The following is a 23,461-nucleotide window of genomic DNA, read 5'->3' as shown; positions in this document are numbered from 1 at the left end:
ATCCAATAAAACATCATGTTACTGATGAATTCCACTCTATTTAATTCCATTTTCATTATATTTTTGTCACACAATACATAAAAACAACCACTATTGAGGGCTATTACAAGTTTTTTTTGCAGGATAAATCAACTATTTCTTTTACACAGCAAGTTTTTATAGTATTAAATGGACATGAATTGATTACTTATGAAATATTTATGTTGAAAAGGAAAAAAAAAAACTCAACAACTTTATATTATTTAGGAAGTGAATTGTCTTATAACCAAGAAAATATAATCATCAAAATGTTGCCTTGACTTATTTTCAATGTTAGCTATTAAGCACATGTGTGTGCAAATGTCAGTAGAGGTTTTGCAAATGTTTTTCTTACACGTTCAACACACGTGCCTTGGAACGGTTCTATTTTGACTGGACTACAGTACCTGCAGCCTCAGGTTGATCTGCTGTGTCTGTACATCTGTGAACTAGAGGGAGTTTGTGTGGTCGTTCTGGTGTTCAAAGGATTTTCACATCTGATTTTTATAATTCACAGGGCAAAAAAGACCCATGAGCAAATCTTTGTACTCTAGCTGTGTATGAATGAATGAATGAATGAATGAATGCCTTTATTGTCATTGTAGATGCTACAATGAAATTTAGGTACAGCTCACACCGTTGTGGACAAAGAAATATACAACACACAAACAGGAAAAAGTAATAAAATACAAAATAAATAGAAGGAAGACACCTAACTATACAGATATGTGCAAATAAAAACAGGTATGTGCAAACGAGCTGAGTATCAAAAGTAAAGTGACGAGAGACAGAACGGAACGGATGTGCAACAGGTATACCCACGTCTAAACATAAACAACATAAACAAAAACAAACGATTGCTTTTACAATTCATGGGTCAAAATGAAACATGAAACAATTAATTACAGGCCGCTTGTAACACAAACGATCACTTTTTCTAATGTTTTTATCATTCAAAGGTAAAAAAAAAACTCATTACACGATCCTTGTATTCCAACTACCACTTTTTCTAATGATTTTATAGTTCACGGGTCAAAAATGACCTAAAAGAAAATCTTTGTACCCTGGTGGCGTACAGCCCACAGGTATCCATACATACATACACAAAAAGAAGAAAAAAAAAATCACTTTTTAAAAACTTTTCTATTTCATGGGTCAAAAATGACCCATGAGACAATCTGTGTACTCAAGTGTGGTACAGCCCGCATGTATACATAGATAAAAACATATGATCACTTTTTAAAAAATTCTATTATATTTCACGGGTCAAAAGTGTCCCAGTAGACATTTTTTATGTTAACATAAACAAACACTTTTTCAAATGCTTTTATCATTCAAGGGTCTAAATGACCCATGAATGACACAATCTGTATACACTAATTGTGTACAGCCTACATTAATACACAAACAAAAAAAAAAGAATAACTTTTTAATGCTTTCATAAGTCAAGGGTCAAAAAGGACCCATTTTCTTACAGCTCACATGTAAACATAAATTATCACTTTTTCGAATGTTTTATCATCCACGGGTCAAAAATGACCCATGAACCAATATTGTACCCTAGTGGTGCACAGCCTACATGTATAAATCAAAAAAGTGATCCCTTTTTCTTGTACCTTAATAGTGCGTGGGTCAAAAATGACCCACGAGACAGTCTTTGTACAGCCTCCATGCGCACATAAACATCAGAAAAATACAATTTGTTCTGATGCTTTTATAATTTCTGGGTCAAAAATGACCCATAGGACAATCTTTGTAGAGCTCACATGTAAACATATACACAAAAGATATTTTTTTTCAAATACTTTTATAATTTGTGGGTCAAAAATGAGCCAAATGACAGTCTTTGTATTGTATACTAGTGGTGTACAGCTCACATATATATACAAACATCATCAAACTATCATTTTTTTCCTAATGTTTTTGAAATTCTTGGGTCAAAATGACCCATAAGAAATCTTTGTACACCAGTGGTGTCCAGTCCGCGTATATACACAATCATCAGCAAACTATGTTTTTTTTCCTAATGTTTATAGATTTCACGGGTCAAAATGACCCACGAGAAATCTTTGTATACTAGTGGTGTACAGTTCACGTATATACACAAACATCAGCAAACCATCTTTTTTTTCCTAATGTTTTTAGATTTCACGGGTCAAAATGACCCATGAGAAAAACCTTGTACAGCCAATGTGTAAACATAAAAGATCACTTTTTCAAATTCTTTTATAATTTATGGGTCAAAATGACCCAATATTTGTTCCTGAGTAGTCTTCTGCCCAAAAAACTTTCTAATGGAGTCACTTTGGGAAAAGTCATAAATTGTATTTTTGGAAGGGGGTAGGTTACTTTTTAAACGGCTGGGTCACTTTTACCCACAACCCCACACAAAGGTGGAAGTCTGAGTGTAATTTAAACTAACCTGTGAGCTGAAAAATGATGAGCTGTATACTGCTTTCACAGAGGAAGACTCATGTGAGGGAGTTAAACCTCCAACCGAGCATCTATAGTTACCAACGGTGTGAAATGGTACCCAAACGTGCACAGAAGTGAAGGAAAACTCCCCGTCTGCGATCCTGCAGTTGACATCAAAGCGGATCAGGCAGCTCAAGCTGCTAATTATAGTAATTATGATTCATTACTGGCTGAGATTAATTTAATAAAGAGGAGGCTGAGCAGAGCTCGTTAACCTTCATTAGAATAATTACAGACACACGACACACTCCAGCACACACACACGTGGACGCTGAGGGGGGAGGCAGGGGAATCCTCCCAGCATGATGGAGGTTTCATGAAGAGCAAGTCATCATCATCATCATCATCAGATTATTGTTTTTAGATTCTTTGAATTCTATCAAACTCGTTTCAGAGGGCAAATCTGAACTTATTGATACTTGACCCGTTTTGAGCTCCTAAATTGGGGCATAAAGCAGAATCTCCACTTCCTCTCTCCTGCATGGGGGCTGCTTTATGGTTCTCCTCCTCTTAAAATGCTAATATTTCCCAAGGTGAATAAGATATTTCATATATTGAGTTTTTTTTAAATAAAGCCATAAAGGCAGGAAGTTGAAACGGGCTGAGCTCTCTGATTGGCTAATCATGTCCCATTGTTTCAGCCATTATTTTGTCCAACTTTTAATTTCTTCCTCCTAAGGATCATTGAGCAAGGCAATTACATGGAGCTGACCTTGTGTATTAAGGCAGAGGAGGAGGACAAGGAAGATCACCCCTCCTCTTTTCTTTCTTTTTTTAATGTCTTCCACAACAAAATAAAATAAAATAGAAGAAGAAGAAGTGAGGAGGCACCATCAAGAATATTAAGTCCCTCGCATTAGAATAAACACGTCGCGTGTTAAATCAAAATCCAATTCTGTGCTCTATTATTTTCTGGCATAGTAATGACTGCCAAGGATTAAGAATCGATATTTCACCGCGGCGGGGACATCACCGCCTTTATTCAGGCCGTAATTGAGTTTTGAGGAGAGGCCCTGCCCTCCATCTGCATGCAGGATAAGAGCTGCCTTTATGTTTAAACACAAACTAATAATGGACTCGTCCACGCGGCGTGTGCAGGGGCGCGTGCAGACCCATATTTTCAACATTTTTATTACTTTTTTGGAGGAAAAAGTCAATGGAAAAAAGGGGCGCAGGGGCCGCCTCGCGCGCAGAGATAATAGCCAATTAGCGCGCGCGGGATTAATTTGTAGCCAATTAGAGACGCGGAGGTGAAGAAGAGCGCGCGAATATGCGCGCGGGCTCCGGGGGGAGGGACACCAGAAGAGGAGGGGAGAGAGAAGGGGGCTCTTAGACTACCTGAGAGCGCGCCTCCGCCAGGTCAGACACTCAGCGCGTGCGGAGCGGCGGTTTGGGATGCGCGCGTGACGGCACGGAGAAGACCCCCCTCCCGGAGAAGCTGTGCGCGCGGCGGGAGGAGGAGCAGGAGGAGACGCGGGCCCTCCGTGGAAAAGTTTCGGGGCTGCAGAGACCCTGATGGGGAGCGGGACGGGACCCCCCTGAGGAGTCCGGTCCTCCCCGTCTGCGCCTCCTCCGATCCGGATCCGCGCAGCAGCTTATGGGACAGTAACGTGATGAACAGGGACAGAGCGGGACCGGGACCGGATGGAGTCCAGGCGAACCGGGACCGAGCGCAGGCCAGCGGGGACGGGGGCCAGAGCCTGGGGGGTCCGGAGAACGGAGAGACGCTGGACGGAGCTCCCGCCGAGGACAAGCGGCTCTTCCCGGGCGCTCTGACCGGAGGCAGAGACGCTCAGGCCGCGGAGAACCACTGCGAACCGCCGCCCACCAACCCGGTGCTGGCCGCGCCACCACAGGTACAGAACCCGGACCGAACACTTATTGAGGAGGGGGAAAGAAGTAGATAAAAGGGGAAATGAAGTAGAATCAAAACATATTTTATCTGGAGTTATGTTCGATAAAATGAGATTTTTAAGGATAAAAAGTAAATTTATGATATAAAGCACTTAAAAAAATATTTTCCTGAAAAATTTCTAAAAGTAATTTTTTTCTTCAAACTTTATTAAAAAAAAAACTTCAAAACTAATAATAATTCTGTTAAAGAACAAAAACAGTCAGATTTTCTTATAAATATTATTCTAAAAGTAAAAGAAATGAATCAATTACACCAAAAGGGGAAAAATAAGATTATTTTTTCCCTCCAGATTCTCGAAAAATAAAGAAGAAAAAAGTCATACATTTTTATCAGGAAAGTGTCTGCTAAAAATGTGGGATTCCACATCCCTTATGTCTGAATCAAATTAATCCCAAATTAAAAGAAATACTTTAAGAGAAACTGGAAAAACATTTATAGAAACGTGTGTGAGAATAATAATAATAAATAAAGTCAACTCTTTAAAATCGAAAATAAATAAATGACCACCTGTCAATAATAATGGGGAAAAAACCGAAATGATAGTTATTTTTATATTTTTATGTCTGCGTTAACGTGTCAATAATAATAATAATAATAATAATAATAATTCTGTAATTGATCTCGTGTTCCAGGGCCCCACCGTCCACCGAACCACATCCTTCTCCGTTTTGGACATTTTGGACCCAAACAAGTTCACGAGCCGACGGCACCAGCAGCTCGCGAGCCTCCGCGCCGAGCGCGAGCGCGAGCCCAGCGACTATGAGCCTCGGAACCAGAGAGGAGGCTCGGCGGAGCGGGAGGTCCGGATGGAGGGCAGCAAGGGCTGCTACGGAGCGGACGAATACCAGAGCAGTAAGTCCGAACTCACAAACAAACAAAACATTTTTGATTTTTTTTCTATTTTTCTGTGTTAAAAAACATTAAGACTTTTATTTTTATCTTAAAAACTTAATCCATCTTTCTTTCTTGTTTCATCTCCTCATGAAATAATTGATCATTTTATTTCATTTTTACCCTTTAAAGATTCATTTATTAAAAGTGTGAGGATGCGTTCACTGACAGGGATAAATGACAGCGCGGATGCGGCGTTCACGGTCAGCTGAGAAACGACATAACTCCTGCTTCTGACTAAAACCTGATCGAACATATTCATATATTAAAACACAGTAATACGAGTGTTCAAAACCGGAAGTAATATTTGATTTTCAAAACAAAAATGCGCATTTTTAGAACATTTCCAAGAGGTTTCTAATCGGGTTTGGACGGGGCACGTGGAAGCGCGCGCGTGCGTGTTATTGATCGTGAATAGCAGGTGTTTACTGTGTGAAATTTGAACTCAATTATCTGCAATCAGTTCCTGGTATTTTACACGTGTTACTCCGAGATCCTCTTTTCTATTCTTTTTTTTAAATTCAGTTTTATTTAAACATTTTCATAAAAAATCATTTTTTTCTAAAACCGAAAAAAGTAAAAACGAAAAGACACATTTATATTAGAAAAGATGACAAATTAGATAGTGTTTGTAAACGCTTGAAAATATCCGAAAACAATTATAAAACGAATTCAAAAACGTAAACAATAAGTTTAGTGTTTGAACGTTTCTGTATTCGGCAGGAGTTTGAGTATTTTTTCGTTTTTAAAATTCTAATATTTATATTTTTCGATGTTTTGTGGTGCTTCTGCACGGTATTTATTGAAACTTTTAAAATTAATTTAATGTTTTTGTAAATTATTTGACCAATTCATTTTTTAGAGAAAAAAATTGAATAAAATAAAAACAGAATAAAAAAAACCCAAGAACTTAAAGATGAAAGCTGCGAGTTTTAAATAAGTTTTTTAAGTGTTTATTTAAACAGTTTTATATTAAACTATTAAAGGGCTTCAAATAAAATCACATTTTTAGATTTTTTTTTGTATGAAACTGTAGGCCAAAATGTTTTTGGCTTCAGTTTGTTTTCGATATAAAAAAATAAAATGTTCTCCTCTTCCGGATGTTTTTCTTGATAGATTTAACCGCGCCTGATTTTTTTTCTTTCAAAATAAAAGAGAATCTGCTTTTATTTTTCTTCCAAATCCTCGTTTCTGTTCGGCTTTAGTCCAGCTGATCGGGCCTTCCGTCAGGATCTATCACGCATGCTCACAACGACCGCGAGCCTGGGATCACTTCAATAAAATAAATAAACGACAGTAGATCACTGAAATTGATTTTAATATTTTATTAAGGATAATTTGGATAAAATAAATCACACACTAATACATTTTAATAAATAATTTAAATTTTTGTGGCAAAAAAAATCCCAAAACAGTTAATTTTACTAAAGAAAATAAAAAAACCCCAGACGATTTCTGCAGTAAATAATAATCAGTTATTATTTATTGATGAGTGATTACATTTATAAACAGTATAAGACGTAAAAATGTGCTTTAACTTATATATTGAATTTTTTTACAATAAAACAGACAAAAATGAAAACAACAAAAATATGATTTTTTTCATTGTAAAAATGTTTATTTTTGCAGAACTTTAATTAAATTTATGATTTCTGGGTTAAATGTGGATAAAGCTGAAATGTGAGGCAAAATAGTGTTGATGGAGAGATGCATGATGGGAAAAGTGTGTTTTTTTTTGTATATTGTGAGGAAGAAGGTGCTTCCTGTGACGTCATGTGATGATTATAATTCCTGAATGGATCTGAGGAGTTCTGGCAGAAGTTCTGCACATTTACGGTCTTTGAAGTTTTAGTTTTGGATGAAATTAATCCTCTAACATCGGTGATGCTTAAATACAAAATCCTTAACATACTGTAACTTTTCAACCGTTAAGAGGATCAACGTCATTCCAGTAAATTCTGAAGGAGAAAAGAGGCTCAGAATTTACTGGAATGACGTTGATCGTGTTATTGGTCGAAAATTACAGCAAATCAAATCAAATTTTTCACTTTTTGAAGTATTTTTAATTGGTTTTGACAAACACTGGAGCTTAAAGGGTTAAAGTACATTTGCTGCTGGACTCAGGTCTGGGTTGTGTTTTTCAGAGGAGGGCTTTGTGTACAGAAGTCCAGAGGACGAGGACTACCACAGACCCGGGACTCCGGACTCGGAGGCTCCAGACGGGACTTACAGCAGCGAGGAGAGCAGTTCTGCTCTTCCCACCAACGGAGACCGAGATCTGGGCCAGCACAGCCACTCGGACGCCGGCAGAGACGCCAAAAGCCCCGGCGGAGGCTCGGGGTGCCCGATGGGCGGCGGGCAGGCCTCGGGGGGACAGGGGGCCAAGCCCAAGAGGAAGCGCTCCGGCTCGGACTCCAAATCGGGGAAGCCCCGCCGGGCGCGGACTGCCTTCACCTACGAGCAGCTGGTGGCGCTGGAGAACAAGTTCAAGTCCACGCGCTACCTGTCCGTGTGCGAGCGCCTCAACCTGGCGCTGTCCCTCTCCCTGACTGAGACCCAGGTCAAGATCTGGTTCCAGAACCGCCGGACCAAGTGGAAGAAGCAGAACCCCGGAGCCGACACCTCCGCCCCCACCGGGGCGGGAGGTGCAGGTGGCGCCGGAGGAGGGGGCGGCTCCGGAGGAGGCCTGGGGAGCCTGAGCCCCCTGAGCCCGTCGCCGCCGGTCAGCGGCCACCTGGCCATGCATGCGGGCTACGGCGGCCACCACCACCCCCCCGCCGGCAGCCTGGTGCAGCTGCCCTTCCTCACCGCCAGCCACGTGCTGTCTCCGTTTATGCTGGGGACGCAGAGTTACGCCGCGCCCGCCTTCTACAGCACACACCTGTAGACAGGTGCAGACTTTTTACTACGGGAAGGCTTTAATTTAAAGGGATTATTTTGATAGAATATCTACCAGAAACTGTACATAAATCTATGTTGTAACTCCTTCTGGATGCTTTTAAGCCGTGTGATAGACAGCTAGATGGTTTCTCCCTTTTCCGTGTTTTTTTTAAGCCTGAATCATCATTTATGCTTTAAGGAATGGCTTGATCCTTGTCAGTACTGTGTATCTCCAGCTGTGATTGTTTTTTCCTTTCCGTTGACCTTCGGCCTCCGTGGATCGGGTGGATGTACCGATTCCTCCACATGGTATTGTCCTTTGATATTGATGATTAAACAGAAAAGAGGAACTCCACGTGGTGTAGCAGCTGGTGTCGGGAGGCGGAAGGAGGTCAGGGGAGGGGGGCTGATGCGATTGGTGGTTGTGGTGTCATGTGACCGATGATGCTCAGAGTTAAAAAAAAAAAAAACATAGAGGAATAACATCAGATTTTAGATTTCACCTGGAATTTTGGTTAAAAAAGTACTAAACATTATGAAAATACAAGTACTGGGAATCGATTAAAAAATTAACTAATTAATCGCAAACCTGGAAAAAATTAATCGCTATAATTTTTTGTCTTAGTATTTGCCAACCACTTATTATCTGCGAACATTAAATCGCACACAAAACTCTATATTTAGAACATTTATTTTCAATTACTGCTGTCAATCAATGACAAAAAAATAGGATTAATCGCACTTTTGTGTTGGGATTAATCACGATTAATCGCAATGTTTTACCAGGTAACATTTATTTGCAATATGGCACCGAACCACGGATCAAATAGTCTGTTTTTTGTGAAAAAGTGATCTAAACCACGAAAATAGCAAGAATAAAGTACTAAAAACCGACTGAATATTTACTTTTTTATAAGCAACCATGGTATAAGTGAGATAATATCCGACGAAATGTTTTAACCTGAACCGCCGAGTTAAAGAGAGGGACTGTTTCTTTGATTCATTTGCGTTAATACATATTAACACATTAATTCTCTTTGATTAATTAGATCCATTAACTCGTTAATGTTCACAGCACTAGAAAATACATATTAATATAAGTAAAAATCATAAAATCTGCACATTTAAACACACAAAGGCAGCAAAAAAGTCTTTTGACAGTAAAATAATTTTAGAACACATGTCTTGAATTATATAATTTATCTTAAAATAAGAAGAATTTCATTTTTCTTGCCTCATTTTTAATGATAAGGTAAAAAAAATCTTATAAATTTGAAGAATTTTTGGACTTCTATGGAGCCGGTATGTTAATCTCTACATGTTTGTGTTCCTCTAACTGATCCAAAACCAAAGTTAAGAAGAAATGACAGCGTAAATGTTACAGATGTGATCGGTTCAGTTGAGGTTCAGCTGTTTTTAGAACAGATAAAGTAATGAATCAGGTCTGAGGCTGGAACAGGAACTTGAGATCTTAAAGTCTCAAGCCGATCATCTTTTGGTCTATTATAAAATCATTTCCACTGGACTTGTAGTTATAATTATGCAGTTTTTAGCCAAAATACAAAATAAACATGTCGTTTTCTAGGACTCAGTTTCTGCAGGAGTTCTTGAGAACTTCCCCTCTGAGTTGTCAGTTGGCATGGAGCAACCCCGCCCCCCTTCCCATCCGACCCAGCATATTTTCTACGTCACAAATACTTTTTTTCAAACTGCTTCTGATTCACAACAATTTGAATAAATAAATACTCAGAAGTGAAATTTTAAGGTTAATTTTCTTTCTTTATGTCCTCCGTCGTCAGGAAAAAAATCCCTCAAGAACAATTTAAAAACCCAATTTTATCAGAGTGGGTCGTTAGTCGTAAAAGCTTCTGCTAAACAGACTTTCTGACACCTGGACGATTAAATAAACAAAAAATTGTTGTAAAAACTTATAATAAAATGTGGAAAAAATAGAAATGAAATGTTAGTTTTTAGCGTACAGAGCTATTTTACTGAAGAAGTGAAAAACTTTGATAATTTAACCCAGAGGAACCCAAGAACTATTTTTTTCTGGGCTTTTAAAGTTAAATTGACAGATTTGGGTTTCATTTTCAAGTAGCAGCAGTTAATAGCAGCCAAAAAATTGAAATTAAAATAGCAAAAAATGTACAAAATGAAATAAAAATACATTTTATATAATGTATATTGTTATTGGTATGGTAATATACGTGTTAAATAAATCTATAAATCTCTGTTGGAACTTCTCACCACTGAAAGAAGAATTTTAAAAGGAGGTTTAAGCTCTCCAGATTTTAGTCCCAGTTTAGACCACTGACAGGCTAAAGTGGTTGTTGTTTAAGTAAAATAATAAAAAAAATCAAATGTTTATTTTAGTTTTAATATAATTTCAATATTTGTCATTGAACAGTCAGATATTTTAGTGTAAAGTAAAACCTCTTTCAGTCAAAAATACACAAAAGTGTTTTCGTCAGACATGGAAATTTTTTTTAATTTAGACAATGAAACATTAACTTAATTTGAGCAGAAAATAGAAAACAAAAGTAGAAACATAATTAACTTTAGAAAAATAACAGAAAATAGCTTAAAAATTGACATATGTGTCATTTTCACTAATTATAATCAATGAAATAACATCAGAGCACCAAAGTTTAGCTTTTACAGAACGGCTTCACCGGTTTGAGTCAGCGTTGCCATGGCGATCGGAGGTCAGAGGTGTGCGGGGTCTGGAGGCCTCAGTTGAGAGCGTAGTTGAACTGATTGGAGAACTTGTCGTGTTTCCTCCTGTCGGCTTTACTCAGCACCTGAGCCACTCTGCGCACGGTGCTCCTGCAGAACAGAGCAGACGCTCGTCAGGTGACCTCAGCCCCGCCCCCCCAGACTTTCCCGGCGTCCCAACGTACTTGTTGAAGACCTTCCTCTCTAGTCTGGACCGGGACGTGTTGCTGCTCTGCTTCAGGTCGCTCAGGTTTGGGTACTTCTTCTTCTTCCCTTTCTTCTTCTTTTTCCCGCCCAAGCGATCGGAGCCCAGGTCCTCTCCCGTCGCCGCCTCGATGTCGCGCATCAGCTCCGCATCTCGCCACTCTGCGACAGAGATTTGTTAACATGTCACCTGCGTGCCGTTACGGATAAGAACTTCTTCCTGTTGACAAGACCGGTTTAAAAACTCCTCCGTCGTCCCAAAGTCGAGCTGGAAACGATCTCTGAGGAGAAAACTCACCAGGAGGTCAATCAAATTTGATGCAGAAGAAGAACAGAGTTAAAAATCTCAGATCTTTTCATAACATATTCGATTTTTTTCTCCTTCTTTTTACTTTCTTTAACAATAACCACAGAATATATTTGACAAAAACTCTTTTTTAACGTCTACTTTGACCTGGACACAATGTGGAATTAAATAAAAGTGTATAAAAGTTTGTAATCGATGTGGTTCATGTTTGAGAAACACTTCTAGTGCTTGACAGTTTGAGGTGTTGAAATAAATTCATCGTACTCCCACTTTTGGAGACAAAAACTTCAAACCTCCAAGTCTGAGTCAAACTGGAGCCGAACCAGTTCCACAAAACTCAAGAAACTGTTCCTGTTTTGCAGAAGAAGTACAAAAATAGAGCTGAAAATCTCAGATCTTTTCATAACAAATCAGATTTTAATTCATTTTTTTCTCCTTCTTTTTACTTTCTTTAACAATAATGACAGAATTTATGTAACAAAAAATTAAAACCTGAAGTCTGAGTCAAGCTGGAGCGGAACCACTTCCAAAAACTCACTAAACTGTCCCTGTTCTGTCATTTCTGCGTCAGCGCATTGCGAGACGGACGGGCCGACCTCACAAAAAACAACGGTCCAGGAGAGTCCAGGAGAGCAGGATGCTGGGAAAAAAATCCACATTTTCCCCAAAAATACATGTTTTGACCATCAAATTTAAATTAATTGACCAAAATCGATTGTTCGTCCAACCCTACATCAAAGCTAGACTTAAAGGAGGTTAAAAACATCAGATTTAACTTCTTTATAAAAGGTAGAAGTGAAATTCACAAAGAAGTGAAACAAAAAACTATTATCAAACATATGTAACAACTTATGTAATTTTGTCTTAATTTCCGGTTCCATTAAATCCTAATAATGCAAAAAAAAACACAAACTAACTCTCATAAGTCAGTAAAACCATGACGATAGATGAGAACAAGTTTTGAGCCCATTGAGAAAAAAACTTTTTTCTGTTAGCACTCATCATAATCTATCAAAGGAGATGTCGGCGTCTTCTTCAGGCCGTGGAGCAGCGAGATACGTGGGAGTGGTTACAGATGAAGAGATTTTGGGACATGGTGGTTTTAAAGAGGAGCTGTGGATCCAACATTTCCACATGACACGCTCAACTTCTGATGAGCTGACTCATTTAATTTAAAAAAAGTGTTTCCAATGTAGTTTGGGAAATGTCCGCCTTAAAAGCCGCCTCCTCCAAGTGCACACATTTTTTTTGGAAGAATTCAAGTTTTTTTCAAAATTGTGGTGTTTCCATTACGGGAATTTATTCAATTTGTGGCTTTTCATAGTCAAAGGAAATGCAGCTACTGCTGTCTGTCTGCTGTCACACAAGCTGCAGCTTTAAATCCACACTGATCATCTTCTTTCAAAGTCGTCTTTTAATTATGATGATGCCGTTTTTACTCAGAATTTAAAAACTTGTCATTTTCTAGGACATAGTTTAAGCAGATTGGTAGAAATTTCCCTCTGAGTTGTGGGCGGGACTGTTGTCACAGAGTGAGTATCCCATACTCCCCATCATCCACTGTTTCCATACTCTCTCACTTGCTTACAATCCATCCATCAAGGTTATTCCTCCATCCATCCATCCATCTTCTTGGCCGCTTCTTCCCTTTCGGGGTCGCGGGGTTGCCGGAGCCTATCCCGGCCACTGAAGGGCGAAGGCGGGGTACACCCTGGACAGGTTGCCAGTCTGTCGCAGGGCCTCAATCACACACACATTCACTCTCACATTCACACCTAGGGACAATTTAGAGTCACCAATGAACCTATGAAGCATGTTTTTGGATGGTGGGAGGAAGCCGGAGTCCCCGGTGAAAACCCACGCATGCACGGGGAGAACATGCAAACTCCACACAGAAAGGTCCCAGCCGGGATTCGAACCGGGGCCTTCTCGCTGTGAGGCAAGAGCGCTAACCACTGCGCCACCGTGCAGCCCAGGTTACTCATCAAATAAATTTTATCTGGTCTGGATTTGAATAAAGATTTGAATAAAGAAATACTCAGAAACACAATAAAAAGCCTAATTTTATGAATTGAAGTCAGAAGAATGCCAGAAGAACATGCTAAATCCTCCACTTTCATCGTAGTTAGTCTTCTAATTCCTTATTAATTTTTGTTTTGGCAGCTTAAAGGTAAAGAACTGCTGTGCTTTAATCTCCTCTCCTCCTGCAGTCATTAAATCCCCTTAAAGTTGAACAAAAACTCTGACTGAGAAGTGTAATGAAGTCATTACAGCCGATAACGTAAATGAGCCGCCGCCGCTCTGGTAAACAGCTTCCTGCCGGCTAATGTGGATCCGGGTCGGGCGCTAATGAAAAGTGTGGTGTCATAATTCTGGCCGATAAAGTAAAAGCGGCGGTAATGCGGAGTAACGGCGATCTAAACGAAGAGAAACCTCCGGTTTAATGATGTACCGCGGCGGGAAGGGAGATAAACCCGCAGTAATTACAGCCTGATGGTGGCGGCGGTGGAGAGCACGCAGTGACCTCAGCGCGGGGAATGTGGCGGCTATGAGCAGGCCTGACCCCCCCCCCCCCGAAAGCCTGCAAACACAAGAAGAAGAAAAAGAAACGGAGAGTTGGATCAGTGTTGCAGCAGGGCTTTTTTCTCTGTCAACACCTTTTAGCCCCTCCAGCTGGGGTCTGTGTGAGTGTGTGTGTGTGTGTGAGGGTGTGTGTCGGTGTGTGTGAGTCTGTGTTATTGTGTGTGTTATTGTGTGTGAGGGCAGGGGCCAGGCCACACTCATCCACTGAGGCATCTGGGGTCTTTGGTGGCTTCATCTCTTAGCTACGCACCACTAAGCACAGAGGCCCTGTATGTCTCTGTGAGCGTGAGCGTGCACGTGCACGTGCTCGCAGCATCAGCTCCCTCCATCCCCGTCAGTCAGCTTCTCATAATTTGAAGGTTTGAGTCAGAACTTCACCATCGGTCATGGAAGAAACGAGCAAACGGTAACTTAGAAGATGAAGAGTGTGAGCGCCGTTTTAAATTATTAAACAAAATAAGATTTTTTTTTTCTTTTTGGAATAGAGTAAATTCAAAATGTTTATATTTGTTTTGGATTCACAGTTGTCGTTAAGATAAGACATCTGTTCATCGTGTGAACACTAGGGGGCGCAGAAGAAGATGTTTTGTTGTTCATGATTTTGTCAATAAATAAGATAAAAATGGGCGGAGCAATTTTAACGTGTTTGGAGACTTCTCTAGTTGTGAAAATTTGTGTCGTTCATACTTTAAGAAGAGGTCAAAATGAAGACGTGACAGGAACACAAACAAAGATGAACTTCTACAAAGAGTCAAATCAGGAATAGAATGAAACACATGAAAAACCAGATCGTAAACTTGAATAAAATATTAAAAATTAAAAAAAAATAAATTGCAAGTTTCAAAAAATTCTATTTAAAACTTAAAATGAATATAGGAAATTTAAAAAAAATTAAATGTAAAACTTGAATAAAAATAAAGAAAACTATGACACCAATAGAAAAAGAATGTTTGTAACGTTTGAACTTTAATTTTTCACTTCTCTCAAATGTCAATTTTGAATTGTTCATGGGGGGCGGGGCTTGCTGCCCAAATGATGTCACTATAACCTCTGTCACTCAATGTCAATCATGGCTCAGTAGTCAATGGGCTTAAAGCCCCGCCCCCAATTAGGCTAAACTCAGAAAAGTTTAAACTAAAGCTGTAAATTGAGGAATGAAAGACGAAGAGGCAGATAAATGAAAAAAAGAAAGTTGATAGTACAAAACAAAATAAACTTTTTTATTTTTTTGGTAACAGATTTAGGTTTATAGTTTTTTAGAGTCAAGTTTCAAATCTCCTTCAAGTTTACGTGAACTTTTGACTTTAAGGGTGTTGATCCAGACCGAGTCCTGAACCTTGTGTTTGGTCAGGATTCAGACTGCCGTTGAACAAACATTTTTGTTTTTAACTAAAGCTTGTAAACAAAACCATGTGACTAAAGATCTCTTCAGTCAATGGCCTGGAATTATGAGGGCGGGGCAAAACAACAAGAGGAAGAATATTGGAAGTCTTTCTTGTCGGGGATAGTTCACTTAATCAAACTTTGTATTCCACCTCGACAGAAATAAATAATCTGTTTCCAGTGAGTCCGTCGGCTCAGCTGTTTGAGTTCTCAGACCAGCTGCTCGCTGTCGTCTGTCACCGAGGAGCTTCAAACATCTTCATCTGAGGGTTCGGGACTCAAACCAGGAGGCGTCATGTGACCCCGCTTTAGGTTCCAGTTTCTGATGTGAACTTGAATCTTAAAGAGGAAAACTTTTGCACAGATGGAAAAAAGGAGCAAGAATAAACCGTTCACCAAATACATCCTGATGAATAAATGATTTGTTTTGGACCTTTAACTCTAAAAATGCAGAAAGATTCTTTAAAAAGTTTCAAAATTGTCCAGGTAAATTTCAGACAGGTGAAGGTGAACGCTGCATCCGGAATTCAGACTTGAAATCTTAAGCTAAAACAATGAGGCATGATGGGAATTTTTCTAAAAGGTTTGTTGTTACTTCAGGACATTTTCAAAAGTTTAATCATCTGGTATGTTGTTTTTGATATTGGACATATTTCAGTTGTGTGTTTTAGAGTCTTCAGATCAGAAAACTCCACAATTTTTTCACTTTTTTAAGAAAAAAGCATTTTCCTTTCAAGTGGACATGTTTCCATGGCGACCAAAGAAACGTTGCCGCCGTACGACCTGCGGTTTGCGGGTGTTTGACGGAGATGCTGGAGGGGGGGTAAGGCCAGCGGTCCATCAACTCTGTCAGACCGCTGCCCCCCCCCCCCTGCCGCCACAGTGAGATTGATCTGTGTGTGTGTGGGATCGCCTCATGGATCGATATTGTAGTTGATAACAAAAGATGCTATTTCACAACTCACTGGACTGCAGCCCCCCCACCCCCCCCACGCACACACACACACACACACACAAAGCTGGTGGTTAACAAGACACTGCAGTCAGCTGAGGACATCCAGCAGATTTGATCTAATTGTGAGACGTTTTTCTGTCACCTTTTCATTTTTTCTTTCTGTTTCCATTATGTTTGGGCTTCACAGCTCAAAGTTATATTGTATGTTTTTCTTATTAATGAATAAAAGAAAAAAGTCTTTCAGACTTCCACAGAAATCTTTCACAATAAAAGTTTGTGAATTAAAAAAAGTAAAATCAATAAACAGAAAAACAAATACATAGAACTCCACATATGGAGGATGTAAGCAACTAAAAAAAGCATAAATTATGACTTTTAACAAGTAAATATGACTAAAAAAGTGAAAATATAAATAAAAAAATGTCCTGACCGGGCTCCTGCTCCCTCTTCCTCCTCTCCTCCTGCTCCTCCCTCCGCCGGTCTTCCGGCCTGCAGGGTTTCCCCTCCTCGTCTCGGGGAATGATGGGACCATGGAAAGGACACTGGAGACAGGCAGACACAGCTGAAGCCCTCGGCGCTCCAGGCGCTCTGACGGCGCCGCCATCACCGGGCGCTCACCTTGAGGCGGTCCTGCCGCTGGCACAGCTTCCCGCCCCCCAGCGGGGCTCTGCAGAAGTGACTGACGGGAACGAAGCGCCCGGGGAAGGAGATGTATCTGCTCTTGCTCTGTTCCAGCAGCTCCTTGTTCTCCACCTCCTCCTCCACCTCTGCAGGAACCCAGAACTGATGCTGTGAGGCCGACCTGCAATGAAAGCAGCATTTCATTTCTAAGACTTCTTAAAGACACAGTATGGAAGAAATTCCAAATGAAGCAGCACTGAGTTTGGGTTTTGACTTAAAAGTCTCCAAGCATGTGTGCTCTCTTACTTGATGATTTTACCAGCGTTGGGCTGCTCCTGACCCCAATAGTAGAGGTCCAAACCGAATGGAACCACTGGAGCCTGAACTGTCTTCTGAGAAGAAGAAGAGGAGGAAGAGGCTCCAGAGGAGCTGCTGAAGAAGAAGACAAGGAGAAGAAGAGTTCAAGACTACCCTGAGATGAGGTGAGATAAAACAAGAACACATTTATGAGAGCAGAGAGTCTGGAGAGGACACCTGGGTTCCTGGGGCACAGACATCTTCTGCCTGAGGAGGCTCAGGGTGGCAGCTGCAGAGGTTGGATCCTGCTGTTCTTCTAAAAGTCTCTTCAGGCGCCTGGAGGTGGAAAAGGAGGTGGTTTTAGGAGGAGGAGGTGCGGGTCGTTTAACGGGAGGCCTCGTCTGCGTCGTTTGGGCGGTGGAGGTGGAAGGAGAAGGATCCAGACCTGCAACAGAGAGAAGAGCGTCCAAATCAAACATTTTGTCATCTCACTGACTGATAAACCCCATGATGATCTGGTTTGCACTCAAAATTTGGAAAAAGTGCTGAGTAACTTTGCTCCGTGTGTGGCCGAGGACGGATAAACCGCCGTCTCTGGGGGCTGAGGAGGACTTAAGCACAGACGCCCACGAGAACATCCAGCAGGAGAGATCAGAGGACAGCAGCTGCTCCACGCTGACCCCTCACGTTATTAGGACTGACCTGTGTGCTTTGATTCAGATTCACTTACTGACCAAACATCATTTAGACACTAGAGGCTTTTCTGAAAACCTTAGAAGTGCGACGCACGCTCATCAGTTCAGGCCTAGTACAGTTTGAATCCTGGACAGAGGCTGTTTGAAGGTTTTTAGTCAACTTTAGTCAACAATTTTTACCATTTAAAAGTTCAAAAATCGACATAAACGGCAGTTCTATGTTTCTGTGAGTCAAACAAATTCAAATTATCCAAAGAATGAAATGCAAAGTTAATCCATTTTTTATTTATTCTACTTTAATCACATTTTATTTCATAATTAACTCTTGTTTAAAGAGTTCATGCAAAAACTGTTACACTGGAAAGTGCTCCCCCTGCAGGATCAGAGAGGAACTGCAGCCTTTTTTTCTATGAGCATTTTTTTGTCAGGATTCTAAAAAAATACATAAAATTAAAAATTCATATTTTATTATTTTGTCCCCCAGTAGTCTTGGACTGAAGGACCAGATTGTTATCTCAGTTCTTATCTCTTACTACAAAGTCACCCCACCACATGCCCAATTCACCAAAATTTGGGCTAACCTAGAACCAAAAAGATGTGTTAATAATTGAATGGGGTCAAAAATGGGGCTCAAAAGAAGAAAACAATTTAAAAATAAAGTAACAAAACCAAAACACGAGAAGTTTTAAAGTTATTATGGGATGGCCACAGGACCTACGGCTTGGTGGCTATTTTGTGGCAAAAGTAAAATGTGGTGATTTTCACGTTTTCACACCACATGGGAAAAAAAAAACTTTTATTTTGACATTGACTCAACTAGACTTATCAACCCCTCCCTTTATCGTGTTCCAAACAGGAAGTACCTCAAAATCTCAGAGACTTCTATTAAGAAATAGACTGTTATTTCTCATTTTATACGTCAGAATAACCATTCTTTCTCTGATACTGTCATCTTAACGTCTAATTTCTAATTCTAATTTGTTAAAAGATATATTTTCTTTATTCCAAGTTATTCAAGTTATTTATTGACCAATCAGATGCCTCAGTGAAAGCATGTGGTGCTCGCTGGCCCCACCTCCAACATTTGATTGACAGCTTCTCCCAAGCAGCTTTCAGTGGCTTTCAAACAAGCTCACTCATGATCTGCGACAGTAGTTCCTCTAAAAACGCGACTCTGACTCCGACCAATCACTGTTGACTGGTTTCAAAATGGCGGCAGACGTACCAGGAAATGACGGTGAAGGCTTTTGGTTGATTTTACGAGGGCCGGAGGTAAGGCAATTCTGACACATTGGTTTGTCTGATTAATTAATATATGTCCACACACATGCAACCACGATAAATCAACAACCGCAACCCAAGTTTTGTTGACCTTTGACATACAAAAAAATGCAACCATCTTTGCCCCTCCCCAAAATAGAATCACCTTTTGTTCCTTGTACAAATTTAAACTCCTCTAAGGAATTACAATTAATTGGCTCCCGACTCCTCGACCATCATTTAAATGATAGTTTGGATTAAATGTTCATTTTAAAGTTTTAAAGTGATTTTAAAGTTTGCAGCAGCATGGCGAGATTCTCAAAAGAGGCATTCCCCTGTTGCTCTCATATTTTCGATGACAAGATTACAAACCTTTTATATAGGATTTGTTGGCTCAAGCTAAATGAAACAAAATTACGTACCATCGGAACACCTAGCAAAAGACCTCTGTTGCCAGGGTAATCCAAAAATGTACTTTTGCTGGTTTTTCCAAAAATGACATAGATCTGTTTGTCACCTTAAGGTGAACAAAAAATAAAATGGTTGCTATGGAGATAAAACTAGCAGAAAAGCCAACATTCAGAAATAAATATTTTTTTCATCAATCTGTTCTTTCTGCATTAATAAATATTAGTACTTTTAAAATATTTGTTAGACACATGAAGAAGTTTTTCTGACTTTTTTTGCAGAGAAGTTGAATAAAGAAAACAGGGTAACAGATGTGAGCGCTTTAAAATCCACAGATGATTTTTAAACAACTGTTTTAACATGATGTTGTCAAGCCTGTGAAGATCCGCAGGTGAACAGACGTGACAGAATTTCACTTCCATCTGTTTCTGAAGAGACTCAGAAACTATCCGCTTTAATCTGAAGGGTCATTCCACAGCCCACCCCTTCTATCATCCCTAATTCTCTGTCGGACGGTGAAATACTGACTCAATCTGCTCTTTGCGGGCTCCAAACGGTGGAGGATTCTCTGGGTGTTGCGGGCGTAAAGAGCCACAGATCGATGCAGGAAATGAGTACAGTTTGTGTGTGAGAGGGTTAGAAAAGAAAGAAAGAGTGTGGAAAAAAAAAGAGACAGAGGAAAGGCGGAAAGAGGTATTGATTTTCCAGGGTTAAGCAGGGCCTGTAATTAAAATGTTAATTTGAGAAAGAGAGAGATAGTGTCCTGACAGCAGAGAGGGGGATAAAGAGACTGATAACCGGAATGACAGAGCGGGACGGAGGCGCTGAGAGGAGGAGGAGGAGGAGGAGAGAGGAGGCCAGATATGGAGGAAGGGAGGGAAGGAGCAGGTGAAGAAAGAGGAGAGGAAGTGTGAAAGAATGATAAATGTGAGGCGCTGGCGGAGATGAAAAGAGGGAAAGACGGGGAAACGGCGTCTGAGCGGCCAAAGGAATCAGAGAAATTAGAACGGAAACGAGGAGCTAAAGAGGAGAACAGAGAAACACTTTACAGGTTTATAAAAGTTCGACTAAAAACACTGTTTTAGAATCATCACTGTTGACTTTTTACATGGGCAGCCGTTTTAGTAATTACAGGCATGGAAATTATTTTAGACATTATTTTAGTCATCTTGGGGCCCCATAGGAGCGGCCTCTATTCCACGGTGCTTCCTTGTCCAGCGTGATCTATGTGTAAGACCCTCCACAAACCCAGACAACCAAAAAAACCTTCATTAGTTTTCTTTTTTTAGTCACATTTTTCATCTACCTGAGGGTTTAGATTTTACTTGCCTAAAGTGACTGCAGGGGGTGCAGAAGCCAGTGTGGAGCAGATGTGAATCATTTCAGGGGCAGATCCATAATAAACACAAGCAGATGTTACGGTTCACAACAGAGGAAACTGCAGCAATCATTATACTTGAGGTGAACTTAGAATTTAGAGGAAACGTGGGTTTCTTCTGTAAATTCGTTTGATTTTTTTTTTTTTTTTTTTTTTAGAATTTTCTTGAATGATGCATCTTTTAATTGTTTGCGTTATTTATTTATAATTTTAGTTCATTTTTAGTAATTATACCTATCTATTAAAGTTTATTTATTTGTCTTTCTATTTATTAATTTGCGTTTTTGCTTTTATGTTGGGTGTGGGCATTATGAGTTTTTTAAAATTATTATTATTATTTATTAGTTTTTTTGTGAAGGTCTTGTTTTGCTTTTGGCTTGTAAAGTTGAATCATGTTTCTATTATGCATTCGTTCTTTCTTTTACCAACGTCTGAAAAGTGCTTTATAAATAAAGTTTGATTTGAATACTGTGAAGGACTGTGCCTGGAGCTGGTCAATAATCAGAAGTTTTTCAGCTTCTCCAGAACATCTGTCAGGTGATCAGCATCAGACACGTAAGAAATCAGGTAATCCGTCTGGTTCCACATTTGTGTTATGTTCAATATCTGACATTTACTGCTAAAATTAATTAAAATCAAGTTCTTTTTTAATTAGAAAAGTATTTTTGAGATTGATCACATTTTTTCCAGCAACCCCTGCTGCTATAAAACCAGATCCGGTGATTCCAGGTTCTCCTGAGTGAAGTGATCACCCATGATCCAGATCACCAGCAGCAGAGGATGAAGAAAGAGCTGCGTTTCACTTGGATACAACCTTCTGCTTGTGCGTCTGTGGTTGGCACATTGGGGGTGGTAACACTGAAGCAGAAGACTCGCTGTAGCAACATCAGGCGTTCAAAAGTCCCACCTCTTTATACAGAGCAAAAACAGGATTTAGGTCTCCTAACAAACGTTCTTCCTAATTGCTCAAAGCAGAAGAGCTAAAGCGCAGAACATGTTTCAGTGAAACGAAGAGACGTCTTCTTAAAGGATGGCCCGAGCATGAGGTGTGATTTAAGCAGGACCTGTCGGTGCAGGTGGTAAAATCTGGGTGCAAGGCTAATAGGGGCTCATTAAAGAGGTTGCATTGTTAATTTGGCATGGCCCCTCTAGATCATTACGTAGCCCACTAATCACCCTGACACACACATGCGCACAGATGTTTGGGACCCATCAGATACTATCTAATTACTCCAGCTTCTAATTGATTAGTAATGGAGGGAGGTGCAGGTAAAGAGGCTCCGTGAGAATGTAATGAGTCGGGAAGCAGCTGGAGGGGAGCTGGGCCGCGGGTCAAAGGCCACGCAGCCGCGCCGCAACAATATGGCTGACCGAGCGATAACTGCACTGTCGACATGTTCTGTTATGGAGCCATTAACGCAAACACATAAATACAGTTTGTCGCTGTGAGCCGGTGATGGGGAGACGCTTGAAGGCGGCTGACGGAGCAGCTGTGAGGAGCTCTGAATGCTCACTGTCGCCTGGAGCGCCGCCTGCTAAGAAGAACAGCAGCTTTCAAACTAATATTTAAGGAAATTGAATGTTGTATTGCAGCTGACATAGCAATAAAAAGGAACAGGCAGTCTGTTATTGACCTGAATGTGTGACCTCTTGCAGCCTGGAGGCCAAACATGATCCATACAACAACCAAGAGGGAGAAGCCATCTATACAGGTTGTTGAAAAAATCTTTTTAAAGGCCCGCTTTAATAAAAAAGTCTGGTTTTAGTGGGATTTCTCTGATGGCGGAAGACACAATGAAGCTTAAAATTACATTTTTGAGTATTTCTTCAGTGAAATTGTTGTGAATTAGGAGCAGGCCAAAAAAGTTGTCAGAAAAAAGCTTGAAGGTGTGACATAGAACCTACAATGGTGGGCTACAAGCTTGTGGCTCCGCCCCATTCTGATGCATCCACTTGCAGACAAATAGATCCATGAACGTTTTCGTTTTCCTTGTCTGAGCTGGAATCTGGATCAAAACTGTACGACTGGATAGCTCAAACGATGTTCATCATTTTTTTTAACCACTGACACGATGATTAGAGTGACATAGGAGGCAGACATCCTTTAAGGTTCAGGAACAGACTTTTATTTACAGCAAAGCTTCAGCTGCACAGCTCACACAAGCTCCCTCCTTCTTCCAGCCTGGTCGTCATCTTTGTGCTGCCCCCTACAGGCCTAAACCCACTTCTGACGCCAAAATGTCACAACCACTAATGTTAAGTTGGGGGTGTGAGGGGCGGTTAGCTGGTTGGAGAGAGTGTTATCAAAGGGATGATGGGTAGTCAGCACCAACAGTCCCGTCCACAACTCTGAGGCAAATTTCTAATAAACTCCTGCTATTCTGCAGAAACTATGTCATAGAAAACCACACAGGTTTTTGGATTTTGACTAAAAACAACATAATTATAATGAAAAAAATGAGGGCTGGGTTGATAA

General features: G+C 40.3%; 2 protein-coding genes across 3 annotated transcripts in view; one reads left to right on the top strand and one right to left on the bottom strand.

Moving 5' to 3' along the window:
- Positions 1-3,749: 3,749 nt before the first annotated feature.
- On the top strand, positions 3,750-8,649 carry nkx1.2lb (NK1 transcription factor related 2-like,b). The gene is made up of 3 exons (XM_024260307.2): positions 3,750-4,349; positions 5,041-5,260; positions 7,444-8,649. The coding sequence occupies exons 1-3, from the start codon at positions 4,107-4,109 to the stop codon at positions 8,184-8,186; spliced, it is 1,206 nt and encodes a 401-aa protein (XP_024116075.1). The 5' UTR covers positions 3,750-4,106; the 3' UTR covers positions 8,187-8,649.
- Positions 8,650-10,142: 1,493 nt separating this feature from the next.
- Positions 10,143-23,461, bottom strand: part of uvssa (UV-stimulated scaffold protein A) — a 32,230-nt gene continuing 18,911 nt past the window's right edge. For both annotated transcript variants that reach the window (XM_036213989.1, XM_024260317.2), the window contains exons 10-15: positions 17,482-17,689; positions 17,254-17,379; positions 16,945-17,128; positions 16,757-16,868; positions 11,080-11,260; positions 10,143-11,005 (exon numbers count right to left, since the gene is read on the bottom strand). In XM_036213989.1, coding sequence (XP_036069882.1) covers positions 10,912-11,005; positions 11,080-11,260; positions 16,757-16,868; positions 16,945-17,128; positions 17,254-17,379; positions 17,482-17,689 — 905 coding nt within the window. In that variant the 3' untranslated portion in view covers positions 10,143-10,911. The remainder of the gene's footprint in view (positions 11,006-11,079; positions 11,261-16,756; positions 16,869-16,944; positions 17,129-17,253; positions 17,380-17,481; positions 17,690-23,461) is intronic.

Source organism: Oryzias melastigma, linkage group LG10 (genome assembly GCF_002922805.2).
Source record: "Oryzias melastigma strain HK-1 linkage group LG10, ASM292280v2, whole genome shotgun sequence".
NCBI classification, from domain to species: Eukaryota; Metazoa; Chordata; class Actinopteri; order Beloniformes; family Adrianichthyidae; genus Oryzias; species Oryzias melastigma.
This window is presented reverse-complemented; position numbering and strand designations above follow the sequence as displayed.